Below are 15,511 nucleotides of genomic sequence, written 5' to 3' on the forward strand. Positions count from 1 at the left end.
GATCGGCTCAGCTGACAAAATGACACCATTCACCATCGTAGCCTATAATGATAACAGCATTGCATTCGCCTATCAACCGGTTTTAATAAATGTACACAGCAACATCACACCTGGACAAGAGGCAGGGGAACTATGTGAGAATGCTGTTCATCGACTACAGCTCAGCATTCAATACCATAGTCCCCTCCAAACTCATAGCCAAGCTCAGGGACCTGGGCTTGAACTATGACCTCTGCCAGTGGGTCTTGGACTTCCTGACGGGCAGACCCCAGGTGGTAAGAGCAGGCAACTGCACCTCCTCATCCATCACGCTCAACATAGGGGCCCCCCAGGGCTGTGTTCTGAGCCCCCTCCTCTACTCCCTGTACACACATGACTGCGTAGCACAGCGGAACAACAACACCATCATCAAATTTGCTGATGACACAGTAGTGGTGGGCCTGATCTCTGCCAATGACGAAAGGGCCTACCTGGAAGAGGTAGAGAACCTGTCACAGTGGTGTCAGGAGAACTGCCTCTCCCTGAACGTCAGCAAAACAAAGGAGATGATTGTGGACTTTAGGAGGTTGGGGGTCAAGGACTACAGCCCCCTCAGCATCGAAGGGGCACCGGTTGAGAGAGTGAACAGTTTCAAGTACCTCGGAGCCCACATATCCGAGGACTTGACATGGACCACACACATTGACAGTGTTGTGAAGAAGGCACGACAACGCCTCTACTTCCTCAGGCGCCTAAGGATGTTCCAAGTCAGTCAGAAGATCCTTAGGAACTTCTACTCATGTACAATAGAGAGCATCCTGACTGGCAACATCACCTCCTGGTTTGGGAATAGCACTGCACAAGACCGTAGCAGACTACAAAGAGTGACACGTTCAGCCGAACGCACAATTGGAGGGGGGCTTCCCACCCTCCAGAACATTTACAACAAGCGGTGCAAGGGGAAGGCTAAGAGAATTATTAAGGACTCGAGCCACCCGAACAACTGCCTCTTTGAACTGCTGCGGTCAGGCAAGCGATACCGGAGTCTTAAGGCGAGCACAGAAAGACTCAGAAGAAGCTTCTATCCCCAGGCCATCAGGCTGCTAAACGAACAATAAACACTATGCAACAACCATCAAATGCTCACAGCACACACACCCACACGCACACACTCACTTAAACAAACAACACACTGCAGCACCCACTCTCCACACTTTAGATCACACAAACACACTTTATATTTATTGATAAAGGATTTGCACTACAACTCGTACACCTACTGTAAATTGTACCTAAATTGCACCTCAACCTATTTCTGCCTTGCACTATATAGTATTGTATATTAGTACACTACACAGTATTGTATATTATATGGTAACTCAGTTACGTCTACTCTGCATCGAACATTGTACATATGTCTATATTGAACACTGTGACCTCATTTTTTTTACTTCTAATTTACATGCTATACTATGTTATTTTATTTCATACTTATCTTGTCTTGCACAGTCTCTGGAGCGTAACAGTAAGAAGCATTTTGTATAAAAGTATTCTGTACTTCTGTATGACAACTATTAAAGAAACTTGAAAACTTGAACAGAAACAGTAGCATGTGCATCTTTTAGATCAATTAGGCTATGGAAATTAGGCTGCCTCTAAATATAAAAAGGAATTAAATAAGAATGGTTTGCTTGATAATCTCCAGGAAATTGACGTTCTAGGAAAATGTAGCCGTGCAGTGCTAATGCATAACTTATATATTTTAAGATAAGATATTCCTTTATTGATCCCCTTGGGGAAATGTGTGTCATATACAGCATGAGGTAGGGGATGGGGAGGTACAGGCAGGGTAATAGTAGAAAGGCAATACAATTTCATTTGAATATAAAACATAATTTTCTTTTTTAAACATGGAAACAATATAATTAACTCTGAATAATAAATAAAATATGTTCTTAACACTTTCAGAGCCCAAGCTTAATTCCTTTTTACCCCCTTGAATGCCCAGCACCACTTCAATGTTAACGTTAATATCGCCTAATCTATGTTTTAAATTATGGCTGTGTCTAATCTGCCCGTCGCTTATCAAAGACTCATTTTCCAGTCAACATTGTCGAAGCAGATTGTTTTTTTATCGGTTCATTTCCGTTTTCTAGCATTTTGAAAAGCACTTGTTTTCACGGAAAAAAGAAGACATTCCATGATAATCGCCCTTTACTGGAATATTCTAGAACGTTGTCATTTTTCGGCCTATTTATGAATCGTTTTCAAATAAACGCTAGATTATCGATAGTATATGTGTACGCATGCACGCTCGTGCCGCGAGCTGAAAATCGATTCTCCTAGTTCCTGACCGCTCGCACAGTCAAACAGCCTGGGGGACACATATGGGAAAAGCTTATATCTCCGTGAAAACGGGTCTGATTATCCTAAGACTGGTAACATAGATTCCTTACCTGAGATCAGATGGTATCCAAATGGATTATTCCAATTCCTGATCGCCATTTGAAAAAATCTATCCTTTTATTGATCCACCGCATATACTGTAAAAACACATAATCCCCGCTGCTCTGAGGCTCCAGAGTGAAGCTGATCGACGCCGGTTGCATGAGTGAGAAGTAAAATGTGGAGTCCGTTTTTTCTTTTTCTCATTCGTTTTCATTGAGTCCAATCCAAAAGGGTGAATTACCATCTGGGAGACGATAGGGGGCGCTTTTTTCACATCGGAGCGCCTGGGGTGTGCAAAATAATCAAAAAGAACCGATAATAGTATCGATAAAGTACCGAACCGTTAAGCAGTATCGATAAGAGTAGTAGTATCGATAAAATCCTAACGATACCCATCCCTAGTGGTAATATGGAGGGAAAAGAAAAAAAATGTCTCGCGATCTGACTTCCAGACATGAGTCTCTTACCGTTGGGCCCGGTCACACAAATAGATGTTATTATTATTCTCCGCCCAGGTGCAGCGCTACGAGATCACGCGGGCCAACAAGCCCCCGCACCGGAAGCTGTGATAGATGTTATTCTCCATTAGGGCTGTCACGTTATTTTCGAATTTCAAATTTAATTTCGAATTTACATAAAAACATGAGATTCGAACTTGAAGGGAGAAATTCGAAGAAAAAAATATATAATAATAATAATAATAATAATAATAATAATAATAATAATAATAATAATAATAATAATAATAATAAACGGTCAGGTCATATAGGTGAGACTGTGCTGAAAATAATGATACCAAACATACCATGCTGGTTTAAAAAAAAAATGCCAAAACTTTGAAAATAGCTTAGACTTTTCTTTTTTTTTTTTTTTATTCGAACTTGTTTACAATTCTGCAACGAATTTCGAATTAGATTTATTTTTTTTGTTAAAGTGACTGAAAGCCCTATTATTCTCCGCCGCCCCCAGGTGCAGTGCTACGAGATCACGCGGGCCAACAAGCCGCAGCACCGGAAGCTGTGGGAGGTGCAGGCTCCCGGCGTGGCCCAGTGGCTGGGCATGGTGCGCGAGCGGCTGTGCGTGGGCTACCCCTCCGGCTTCGCGCTGCTCGCCCTGCAGGGGGAGTCGTCGCCCGTCAGCCTGGTCAGCCCCGGGGACCCCACCCTGGCCTTCCTCGCCCAGCAGCCGCTGGACGCCGTGCACGCCCTGGAGGTGGGCGCCTCCGAGCTGCTGCTCTGCTTCAGCCAGCTGGGCGTCTACGTGGACAACCAGGGGCGGCGCTCGCGCGCCCAGGAGCTGATGTGGCCCGCCACGCCGCTGGCATGCAGTACGTACCCCGTCGTTGTTGTCGTCGTCGTCGTCGCCTTGTTTTCCTACTTTGTTTATCTTTTCTTTTTTCTTTTACCTAACCTCTTAACCCTTTCACTGCCACAATACAGAAGGTGAACCCTTTACTATCTAGTGTGATAGTAAAGGGTTAACCTTCTACGGTGTGGTAGTGAAAGGGTTAACCTGCTGTTGTGTGGCAGTGAAAGGGTTAACCTGCTGTGTATTGTCGTTGCGGCAGTGAAAGGGTTAAGCCCTAGCCATTATTTTCTGAAAATCCGCCTAAAAATACATAGTACCTAAGTAAATGGACGATTGATCCACTTCTACGAGGTCCATTTGCATGTCCGAAATATTGTGTCTGTTACTAGGCTCGAGTACATTGTGATGAACCAAAGGAGAATATCAATTTTCTTTAGTTTTCTTTACTTTTTTCATCTTTGACGGTGAATAACACCATGCTAAAAATGACCAGACGTGAGAAATTAGCCACTGAGCTCGTTCAGCACCTTCTTGAGAGATCACGTGTACGAAACATCTAAGCAAATGAATAAAGGGCAGATGATTAAACAGGAGATTTTGTAAGAGACTGTACTGAATTCTGCCATCCGGACACATGCAAGTTGAAATATGATTATAGAATATATAGAATATCAGCCCTATATAAATGACCTTAGTAGTATGGCCAAGTCGCAAATCTATGGATCGGGGCCAAATCTCCCCCTTTTTCCAATGGCAGAGAGTTCAATCTGGATTTAGTGCCACCAGGCGTGATACTGTCTTTCTCACAACGCTTAACCCTTTCACTGCCACACAACAGAAGGTTAGCCCTTTACTATCACACAATTGACGGCGATGCTCCATCATTAGCATCACACATCCGCGGAGCTAATGATGCTAATGATGGAGCATCGCCGTCGGTTGTGTGATAGTAAAGGGCTAACCTTCTGTATTGTCACATTGAAAGGGTTATAACTGGCTGTCGTGTGGCAGTGAAAGAGTTATAAAGTATAGCACCACGTGGCTGTGTTGACGTGTGGGTCTGTGTCGTGTGCTCCACCCCCAGGCTCCAACGCCTCCTACCTGACGGTGTACAGCGAATACGGGGTCGACGTGTTTGACGTCCACACCACAGAGTGGGTCCAGACCATTTCGCTGAGGAAGGTATGGGGGGGGGGGGGGGGGGGGAACAAGCCTGGTCCGTGTAGGGCTGGGCGGTTAATCCATTTTATCGATTAATTCGAATTCATGATTTAGGACGATTAAAAAAAAAAAAAAAAATCACCTTTTATTTTACAAAAAGCATTGGTGAAAGTTAGATTAGCACTTTATTAAATTCATTCTTGTTTGATGATCAAGGGGCACCTTTTATTTGTTTTAAGAAGTTTGGTGAAAAAGCAAGTTATTGCACTATTAATCCCAATAGGGACATTCATCTTTGTTTGATCAAGAGTAACCTTTTATATATATATATATAATTTTTTTTTTAAGTGAAGATTGCTGAAAGTTAGGTTTGCACTTCAATCCCAATAGGGAAATTCATCTTGGTTTGATAATTTCTTTGTGTCAAATAAAAACAAAGCTTATTTTAACACATTGAGTGCCACGCCCCTTCCGGGAAGTGACCACTTCCGTGCCGTCCATTAAACCCATGTAAACGTAGTTGTACTTTGTGGACCTAAACCTATATTTTATAGTATAGCTATGGGTCTAATAACGCCGTTGAGTCTCAGTGAGCTGCTTCTGGTCAACGTGCAAAAAACAGATTATTTTTTGATCCGTACATTCCCGTTTTATACCGTTTTGAATATGAGCATAGTCCGGCTGCTTCTGAGCAATTCCAGGGAAAAGACACGAAAACAGCGTTTTTGTGTAATTCAATAAACATGTTGTCATTTTTCGCCTGATTATCGGATCTTCCTGAAATCAACACTAGATCATCACTATTATCCTTTGTCGTGCGTGCATGCAATGTGATTCAGACCGGCGCGCGCGCGCCCCCCCCCCCCCCCCCCCCTCCTGCAACCCAACGGAAAACAAACCAAGCAGCTATAACACAGATGGCTTCAATCGCAGTAGAAATAAATATCAGATCAACGCAAGCTTTCATATATGGTGTCCTTACCTGGTCTCTGAAGTAATGGAAAAAAAAGAATCCAATAATCTTATCGCCATTCCAGTTATCCACAGCGATCGTGCCTCCGACGTTGAAGGACATTGCTCTTCAACGGGCGGGCGGGGTCAGTAGTCCTAAGCATCCCTACAAGCGTGTGTTTTGCTGGAGTGTTTAGGACCCGCCCCCACCCGTTTCTAACGGGGTGCATTACTGGCCGAAGGCGTTAGAGGGCGGTATAAGACCGTCTGCCAGCTCAGACACACTCAGAACAGTATGCACAAGGTGCCCAGCTGAATTATGAATGGCAATAGATAATAAAATAAATACCGTAACAGAAACGTAGATCTACGTTTCCGGCACTCAACCGTCGGGCGACAGAAACGTAGATCTACGTGAACGGCAGTCAATGTGTTAATGATTTCCTTGGCGTTTCTAGTTTTTAAGAGAAAAAAAATCATAAATCGGATGTGGTGTGAAAAAATCTGAGATTTTATTTTTAGGCCATATCGCCCCCCAGCCCTAGGTCCGTGATCCACACATAGATAACAGACGGGCAGTCCCACCACCGCCATGTTGTGTTAATCTGTCTCTTATTCCTCTCCGGTCTCTCCTCAGATAAGGCCTTTGAATGTGGAGGGAACTTTGAACCTGCTGGAGTCGGAGCAACCTCGCCTGATCTACTTCAGTAACGACTCCTCTGGTAACGGCATGGATATATATAAAGCCAGAATATAATCTCTTTTACACACCAACACCTTCCCACATATTATAAGCATGGTCTGATGAATAGTAACAGAGGATCACTTTTATCATCTAACTTAAAGATGCCCTCTACTCAAAAAACGGGTTATTATGGTTAACTCCTCTTGGAGGCATGACTTTGACTATACAGATTGCACCTTTTTCACATTCTTCCTCTGGAGAGAAGGAGAGCAACTTTGCATCTCAAATGAAAGTTAAGGTGTAGAGATGCTGTTGAGACATTTTCAGTAGTTTGTGGACAATTTGGTTGGAAAAGATATTCATAGAAATTAGTATTCAATTCAAGAACGTTTTAAGGGCTTAAAATATATCTGGAGGTGATCTTTAACCCAGCCCCTTGCATGATGTCCTACTAGACACCTCTGGAGGGAATCTTTAACCCGGCCCCTTGCATCATGTCCTACTAGACACCCCTGGAGGGGATCTTTAACCCGGCCCCTTGCATCATGTCCTACTAGACACCCCTGGAGGGGATCTTTAACCCAGCCCCTTGCATCATGTCCTACTAGACACCTCTGGAGGGGATCTTTAACCCGGCCCCTTGCATCATGTCCTACTAGACACCTCTGGAGGGGATCTTTAACCCGGCCCCTTGCATCATGTCCTACTAGACACCTCTGGAGGGGATCTTTAACCCGGCCCCTTGCATGATGTCCTACTAGACACCCCTGTCCTCTCTTTCCGTCCCACCAGAGGGCGACCTGGCCATCCCAGAGACCACGGACAACAGTAAGAAGTTGATGGTGCGAACGCGCAGTAAAAGGAAGTTCCTCTTCAAAGTGCCCGAGGAGGAGCGGCTGCAGCAGCGGAGGTCAGCTCCACGCACCACCATCACGGCACAACTCACTCTCAACACAATGACGGCGGGGGACAAGGGACAACCTTTTTAGTTCCCCAACATAGTCTCCAAATACAGGGCAGAGCGCATGCCGGCGGACAGACCACCATCTGTCATTTGCATGTCATTACTCGCAAGCTTACTAGCGTTCATATGATAAGATAAGATGAGATACTGTAGGATAAAGCCTCCTTGATGTATCGTGACTCTTGACAGAAAACTACACATCACGTCAACCACGTAGCAATGGCAATGGTTAACTATGAAGGGGCGGGACTTGAAGGGTGAAGTCGAGGCCTGGGGATGAGTCATTGAGTTTTTGAGTTTTCAATTTTAAATGATTTTGATGGTCGAGTTATGATTTTTCTTTATTATTATTTAACATTTTTAACGAGTTACATTTAGGATTTCGGTGAAATGTAACTGCTGGCTATCAAATAGGAAATAAACATGTTTCCTTAAACCTGAGTGTTTGTAATAGTCACTAGGGCTGTGGACATTAAACCTGAGTGTTTGTAATAGTCACTAGGGCTGTGGACATGTCTAGATTCTAAGATGCATCGCGACGTGGACGATTCAGCATCGATGCAGCGACGGAACATAATCGATTATTAAAATTCAAAAAGATCTTGCTAGATTTTATGTTCTTTTACAATGTAGCGCTTTGGGATTTGCTCCACAACTATAAAGCTCCCTACAAATCAAATTATTATTATTATTATTATTTATTATTATTATTATTATTATTATTATTATTATTATTATTATTATTATTATTATTATTATTATTATTATTATTATTATTATTATTGTATTATTAAAGCTAGTGCTCTGGTCATGCATCCACTCAACTCATAGAAAATACAGCATCAGGCTATTCTAAAAGTATTGATACTAATACTGATACTAATAAAAAGAGTATTGAACCGTTTTTAACAGCTGGGTATCGAGATACCTTTCTAGTATCTGTCATGCAACACTAGTAAAGACATTTATTTTGACATTCTGATTTACAAATAAATTAAATAAATAAAAGTTAATTTATCTGACTGCTTGTATTAACTCATTGACTGCCAGCTATTAGCCTTATCCTGTAGTAGCTACTGCCACCGCTGTAAACGATGGGAGTCGCTCACCTTGTTTGCAGGGCTATAACTATATACCATATATTATAGCTATGGATGCAATACTATGGCCCATTTCACATTGAGTATCTATCGTTCAAGATGTGAAAAAGCAATAATTTTATACATTCCCGTTTTTTACCGTGGTGAATATAAGTATGGTTTTAGAGCGGTTTAGGGTAATTCCTGGGAGGCTAGTAATAGGCTGCGACATTGGTATTTCGTCCCTATACACTCTACAATAAAAAATTCAAATGCATATGATCTGTATATTATGTTCCATCATGAATGCATGAAAGGGGGCGGGGGGTCGTTTCTGATTAATTGATTGTCAATAACGGCATTCGTTAGTACAACAGCATACGCTGATCAGCGCGATGGCTATGAAAACAAGGCAAGGCACATCGAGCTGAAATTGACGTTAAATTGCTCTTACTTGTGGCCGGTGAGATTCCAAAAAGAATATTCCAACCTAGCCGCCTTGTTTGCCCAATAATGTTAACCAAATGAAACCAATGGAAAGACACACACACGCGTCTCCGACACACACAAACGCGCCAACAAACACATCAACATTCTCCCCCTCTGGACTCACAGGCACAAAAAAAAAAACTTTTCCGGACAGATCATCTGAGCTCCACTGTGTTTAAATCCAAATAATCCTCTGCCATTGTTGTAACATGTCATCTGTTCTCTAGTCTTCAGTCTCGTCGTGAAGTTAAATTCTCTCTAGAAGTGAAACTGAAACTTAGCAAGGATCAAATCAAATCAAACCAAATTATATATAAGGCCCGACAACACACGTTAATGTCCCCATGGGCCGTACAAGTCTTCTTTAAACAAGTCAAGAAGAAAACATAACAATAAGTCAAGAACAGAACAAGAACACCATAAGGTCCAACAAATTTAAAATAAATGCAAATAAATGAAAGGATAAGTTGTTAAAGGGGCAGTAGGCAAGTGGATGCCTGAACACAGAATGACACCAGTATCACTGACTACCACGGCAAGCCTATATACAATTATTCGATTTAATAATAATAATTATCATAAATATAATATATAATTTTTTTTTAAATTATATTAATAATAATAATTATAAATATAATTTTTTTCTGTTGTACCGAACTCGTACCGAACCGTGACCCCAATACCGAGGTACGTACCAAACCGTGGCTTCTGTGTACCGTTACACCCCTAGTAGGTATATATATATATATATAAAGGGGACCTATTGTGAACATGTCCTCTTCCTGTGTTTCCTCTGCCAGGGAGATGCTGCGGGACCCGGAGCTCAGGTCCAAGATGATCTCCAACCCCATCAACTTCAACCACGTGGCTCACATGGGCCCCGGGGACGGCATGCAGGTCCTCATGGACCTGCCTCTGGTAACCAGGAGCCCTTCTTACCTCTTATCATCAGAACCTGTAGAGTTTGTAATCACACACGCGTGAGTCAACATGACGACCGCTAGTCCCGGGGGGGGGGGGGGGGGGGGGGGGTGACGGGGGCTCAGGAGGTAGAGTGCTCATCTGGTAATTGGAAGGTTCCAGGTTTGATTCCCACTCCTCCCGAGGGGCAGCATGTTTATACAAATGCAAGCTTATTTCGCTAAGTAATTTACTCTATTTTACGCTGCGTTAAGTGCGGTGACACAAACATATAAAATAATATTGAGTAAAAAACTTGGCCATAAAGAAAGCAGAACGTTGCACGACAGACACTGGTATCGTGAAATCTGTATGTTGTGTGTTTCCATTAGATCCGACGCATCAATTGCTGTTCCTGATGCCGAGAATTTGTTTGTTTTCAAATAGTTAAACACAAGCCCATGTGCTCATTGTATTTATGGGGCGTCACTCAAAACTCAGAGGCACTCGCCTTCAATGAAATGTAAATTTTACTCCGCCCCACGCTAGAAGGAAAAAGAGTCTCGGAACAGCATGACTTTAAATAAAGAAATGTTACCTTTATAGATACTATAACTGTTAGCTTTTATAGTAAACATGTTCTTAAACATTCAAACGGTGATAATATGAAAAAGAAATGCCATGGGCCGAATTGAGGTCAATGGTGCTGCCTGGGCACGGTCACAAATGGAACTGTCGAAGAGGAAATTAAACGTGTATTCCCCTGCCCCCAATAGAATGACACGTGTATTCCCCTGCCCCCAATAGAATGACACGTTTATTCCCCTTCCCCCAATAGAACGACACGTTTATTCCCCTTCCCCCAATAGATTCCCCTTCCCCAAATAGAATGACACGTTTATTCCCCTTCCCCCAATTGATTCCCCTTCCCCCAATAGAATGACACGTTTATTCCCCTGCCCCCAATAGAATGACACGTGTATTCCCCCTTCCCCCAATAGAATGACACGTGTATTCCCCTTCCCCCCAATAGAATGACACGTTTATTCCCCTGCCCCCAATAGAATGACACGTGTATTCCCCTTCCCCCAATAGAATGACACGTGTATTCCCCTTCCCCCAATAGAATGACATGTTTATTCCCCTTCCCCCAATAGAATGACACGTTTATTCCCCTTCCCCCCAATAGAATGACACGTTTATTCCCCTGCCCCCAATAGAATGACACGTTTATTCCCCTGCCCCCCAATAGAATGACACGTGTATTCCCCTTCCCCCAATAGAATGACACGTGTATTCCCCTTCCCCCAATAGAATGACACGTTTATTCCCCTTCCCCCAATAGAATGACACGTTTATTCCCCTTCCCCCAATAGAATGACACGTTTATTCCCCTTCCCCCAATAGAATGACACGTGTATTCCCCTATATCTCTTTCCATGCTTTTCTCTTTAAACATACCATCTCACCTAGTGACCTGCTAACCTGCCTCACCCCCCCCCCCCCCTTCCTCCCTTTTCACAACGTCTCTCTCTACTTCTAGCTTTACACACTGACTGTAGCTTCTGTTCTAAACACTGACTGTAGCTTCTGTTCTTCATAGTGGTGGGACTCGATAAAAAATTTTATCGAATTAATTCAAGACTTTATAGTTAATTAATCGAAATTAATCACATTTTAATCGCATATCAATATTTGATGCAAAAAGCTAAAATGTTCAATTCAAATACATTTTGGTATACGAGTGAACCCACACACCTGTTTTTACACCTGTTTTTACACCTGTTTTTACACCTGTTTTTTACATCTGTTTTTACACCTGTTTTTATACACTGTTTTTATACACCTGCTTTTATCTAATCACGCTCCTTTTAATATTGATGGGTATGATTTAATTGAATTTTATCATGTACTTATTTTAATTCATGATGCAGACATAACGTGTAATAACTGTATGGGAACGGACAATGTATACTGTTGTGAGCTGCGAGATACCCTGAATTTCCCCAAGGGGATTAATAAAGTATCTATCTATCTATCTATCTAATCAATGAATATACTTACGTTTAAGCAGCAAAATCCTGTCTTAGCTACTACACAGACCAACAGATCAATGCAATGTTTAACAGTGCAGCAATTTTAGGAATAATATATATATATACAGCGCAAAGGACGTTTGTAAACTCCAGCACTTTCGAGGTAAAAGTAAAACGCAGTACTTTCAAGTACATTCCAGAACAGTTGACCATTGAAAAAAAATAACTCTTGATTGATCTCAATTTCTCTTATTTAATTTTTTTTATGAACAAACCAGACTAAGAAAAAATCATTTGCGATTTATTATACTTGCACATGAAAGGTAACATTCTTACACAATAAAGAAAAATCATCATGCGATTAAATGCATCCATTTTTTTTACTTTTTATCTTTCTGTAGTTAATTAATCTAAATTAATGTGATAAAGTCCCAGCCCTAGTTCGTCACACTGACTGTAGCTTCTGTTCTTTTTCTGAGAATGACTTTTCTCCTCCACACCCTCTTTCTCCCTCCTTCTGTGTTGTGTTTTGTGCTCTCTCTCTCTCTCTCTCTCTCTCTCTCTCTCTCTCTCTCTCTCTCTCTCTCTCTCTCTGTCTCTCTCTCTCTCTCTCTCTCTCCTGTGTTGTGTTTTGTGCTCTCTCTCTCTCTCTCTCTCTCTCTCTCTCTCTGTCTCTCTCTCTCTCTCTCTCTCTCTCTCTCTCTCTCTCTCTCTGTCTCTCTCTCTCTCTCTCCTGTGTTGTGTTTTGTGCTCTCTCTCTCTCCTGTGTTGTTTTGTGCTCTCTCTCTCTCTCTCCTGTGTTGTTTTGTGCTCTCTCTCTCTCTCTCGCTCTCTCTCCTGTGTTGTTTTGTGCTCTCTCTCTCTCTCTCGCTCTCTCTCCTGTGTTGTGTTTTGTGCTCTCTCTCTCTCTCCTGTGTTGTTTTGTGCTCTCTCTCTCTCTCTCCTGTGTTGTTTTGTGCTCTCTCTCTCTCTCTCTCGCTCTCTCTCCTGTGTTGTTTTGTGCTCTCTCTCTCTCTCGCTCTCTCTCCTGTGTTGTTTTGTGCTCTCTCTCTCTCTCTCTCGCTCTCTCTCCTGTGTTGTTTTGTGCTCTCTCTCTCTCTCTCTCTCTCCTGTGTTGTTTTGTGCTCTCTCTCTCTCTCTCGCTCTCTCTCCTGTGTTGTGTTTTGTGCTCTCTCTCTCTCTCTCTCCTGTGTTGTTTTGTGCTCTCTCTCTCTCTCTCTCTCGCTCTCTCTCTCCTGTGTTGTGTTTTGTGCTCTCTCTCTCTCCTGTGTTGTTTTGTGCTCTCTCTCTCTCCTGTGTTGTTTTGTGCTCTCTCTCTCCTGTGTTGTTTTGTGCTCTCTCTCTCTCTCTCTCTCTCGCTCTCTCTCCTGTGTTGTGTCTTTGTGCTCTCTCTCTCTCTCCTGTGTTGTTTTGTGCTCTCTCTCTCTCTCTCTCTCTCTCTCTCTCTCTCCTGTGTTGTTTTGTGCTCTCTCTCTCTCCTGTGTTGTTTTGTGCTCTCTCTCTCTCTCTCTCGCTCTCTCTCCTGTGTTGTGTTTTGTGCTCTCTCTCTCTCTCTCTCTCTCCTGTGTTGTTTTGTGCTCTCTCTCTCTCTCTCTCTCGCTCTCTCTCCTGTGTTGTGTTTTGTGCTCTCTCTCTCTCTCTCTCTCCTGTGTTGTTTTGTGCTCTCTCTCTCTCTCTCTCTCGCTCTCTCTCCTGTGTTGTGTTTTGTGCTCTCTCTCTCTCTCTCTCCTGTGTTGTGTTTTGTGCTCTCTCTCGCTCTCTCTCCTGTGTTGTTTTGTGCTCTCTCTCTCTCTCCTGTGTTGTTTTGTGCTCTCTCTCTCTCTCTCTCCTGTGTTGTGCTCCGTGTGCCCATGCCCTCTCCCCCCCCCCCCCCCCCCCGTGGGCTCATCAGGCCAGTGAGGCCGGCAGCAGCCCCTCCCCCTCCCCCTCCTCCCAGCTCCACCACCACAGCACCCTGATCTCCCCCCCCACCGACTTCGAACACGTGTATCACATGAGCTCCATGTCGGCGGGGCTGTACCTGCAGACGGGGCCCGGCCCTCCTCCGCTCTCCTCCTCCTCCTCCTCCTCTCCTTCCACCTCCTCCCTGGGAAGGGTAGGCCGCCTGCCGCATGCATCTCTCAGACCTCACCCCCCCCCTGTCCCTTACTAACCTCTCAGAATCCACCCCCTTCCTCCTCCTCCTCCTCTGCTTTCTAGCTTCTCTTGGTCTTTTTTCTGTTCATCGGAGTGTGCAGTGATTTATTTCTTTGTTTTGTTGTTGTTAATCGGACTGACTCTGTTGTTGTGGTGGTTTGACTCGAGGCCTCCGTGAAGACGGAAGGTCTCTCTGCTTTCACGCCCCGCCTCAGGGTTCAATGGAGAGAAACGTATAAAGACAGGGGGGGGGGGGGGGAAACACAAACGTCCAAATCTGCTTCAAAATCTGAGCTTTTATCTGTTCCCCTAGGGGTGTAACGGTACACAAAAACCACGGTTCGGTACCTCGGTTTTGAAGTCGCGGTTCGGTACGTACCTCGGTTTTGAAGTCGCGGTTCGGTACGTACCTCGGTTTTGAAGTCACGGTTCGGTACGTACCTCGGTTTTGAAGTCACGGTTCGGTACGTACCTCGGTTTTGAAGTCGCGGTTCAGTACGTACCTCGGTCTTGAAGTCACGGTTCGGTACGTACCTCGGTTTTGAAGTCACGGTTCGGTACGTACCTCGGTCTTGAAGTCACGGTTCGGTACGTACCTCGGTTTTGAAGTCACGGTTCGGTACGTACCTCGGTTTTGAAGTCACGGTTCGGTGCGTACCTCGGTTTTGAAGTCGCGGTTCGGTACGTACCTCGGTTTTGAAGTCACGGTTCGGTACGTACCTCGGTTTTGAAGTCACGGTTCGGTGCGTACCTCGGTTTTGAAGTCACGGTTCGGTACGGGTTTTCGCCGGTACAGTGGGGGAAAGTTTGGCTTTCCATGTTCCACTCAGGGGTGATGTAGTGTGCAGTAACTAATTGTACTAGTTGTAGGGCTGTCAACGAATATTCTATATTGAAATTAATAATCGACTTGTAAAGAAAAGAAGAAATAATAATAATTATATTAGAGTGTGAAAAAAACAGCCCCCGGTGGGCGGTCGTTAGTGGTTAACATACCGCTGTATTCGTTCGGTACACTACACAGTCGTTCGGTACGGTACGGTACACACTGAAACGGTTCGGTACGGATACGTGTACCTTTACACCCCTACTGTTCCCCCCCATTGAATGTTGACGAGGTTGTTGTGTTGAGCTTCCAGCTGTACGGATGAGTGTTGTGTTGTGTTGAGCTACCAGCTGTACGGATGAGTGTTGTGTTGTGTTGAGCTGCCAGCTGTACGGATGAGTGTTGTGTTGTGTTGAGCTGCCAGCTGTACGGATGAGTGTTGTGTTGTGTTGAGCTTCCAGCTGTACGGATGAGTGTTGTGTTGTGTTGAGCTTCCAGCTGTACGGATGAGTGTTGTGTTGTGTTGAGCTGCCAGCTGTACGGATGAGT

General features: G+C 43.9%; 1 protein-coding gene across 1 annotated transcript in view; it reads left to right on the forward strand.

The window, feature by feature from the left end:
• cdc42bpb (CDC42 binding protein kinase beta (DMPK-like)) overlaps positions 1–15,511 on the forward strand; it is a 294,374-nt gene that overhangs the window by 266,859 nt on the left and 12,004 nt on the right. The window contains 5 exon segments of the mRNA XM_084314992.1: positions 3,397–3,754; positions 4,820–4,917; positions 6,485–6,569; positions 7,325–7,442; positions 9,865–9,982. Of these exon segments, the coding sequence (XP_084171118.1) occupies positions 3,397–3,754; positions 4,820–4,917; positions 6,485–6,569; positions 7,325–7,442; positions 9,865–9,982 (777 nt within the window).

This window comes from Notolepis coatsorum, assembly GCF_963971535.1.
Source record: "Notolepis coatsorum genome assembly, chromosome: 5".
Classification (NCBI taxonomy): domain Eukaryota; kingdom Metazoa; phylum Chordata; class Actinopteri; order Aulopiformes; family Paralepididae; genus Notolepis; species Notolepis coatsorum.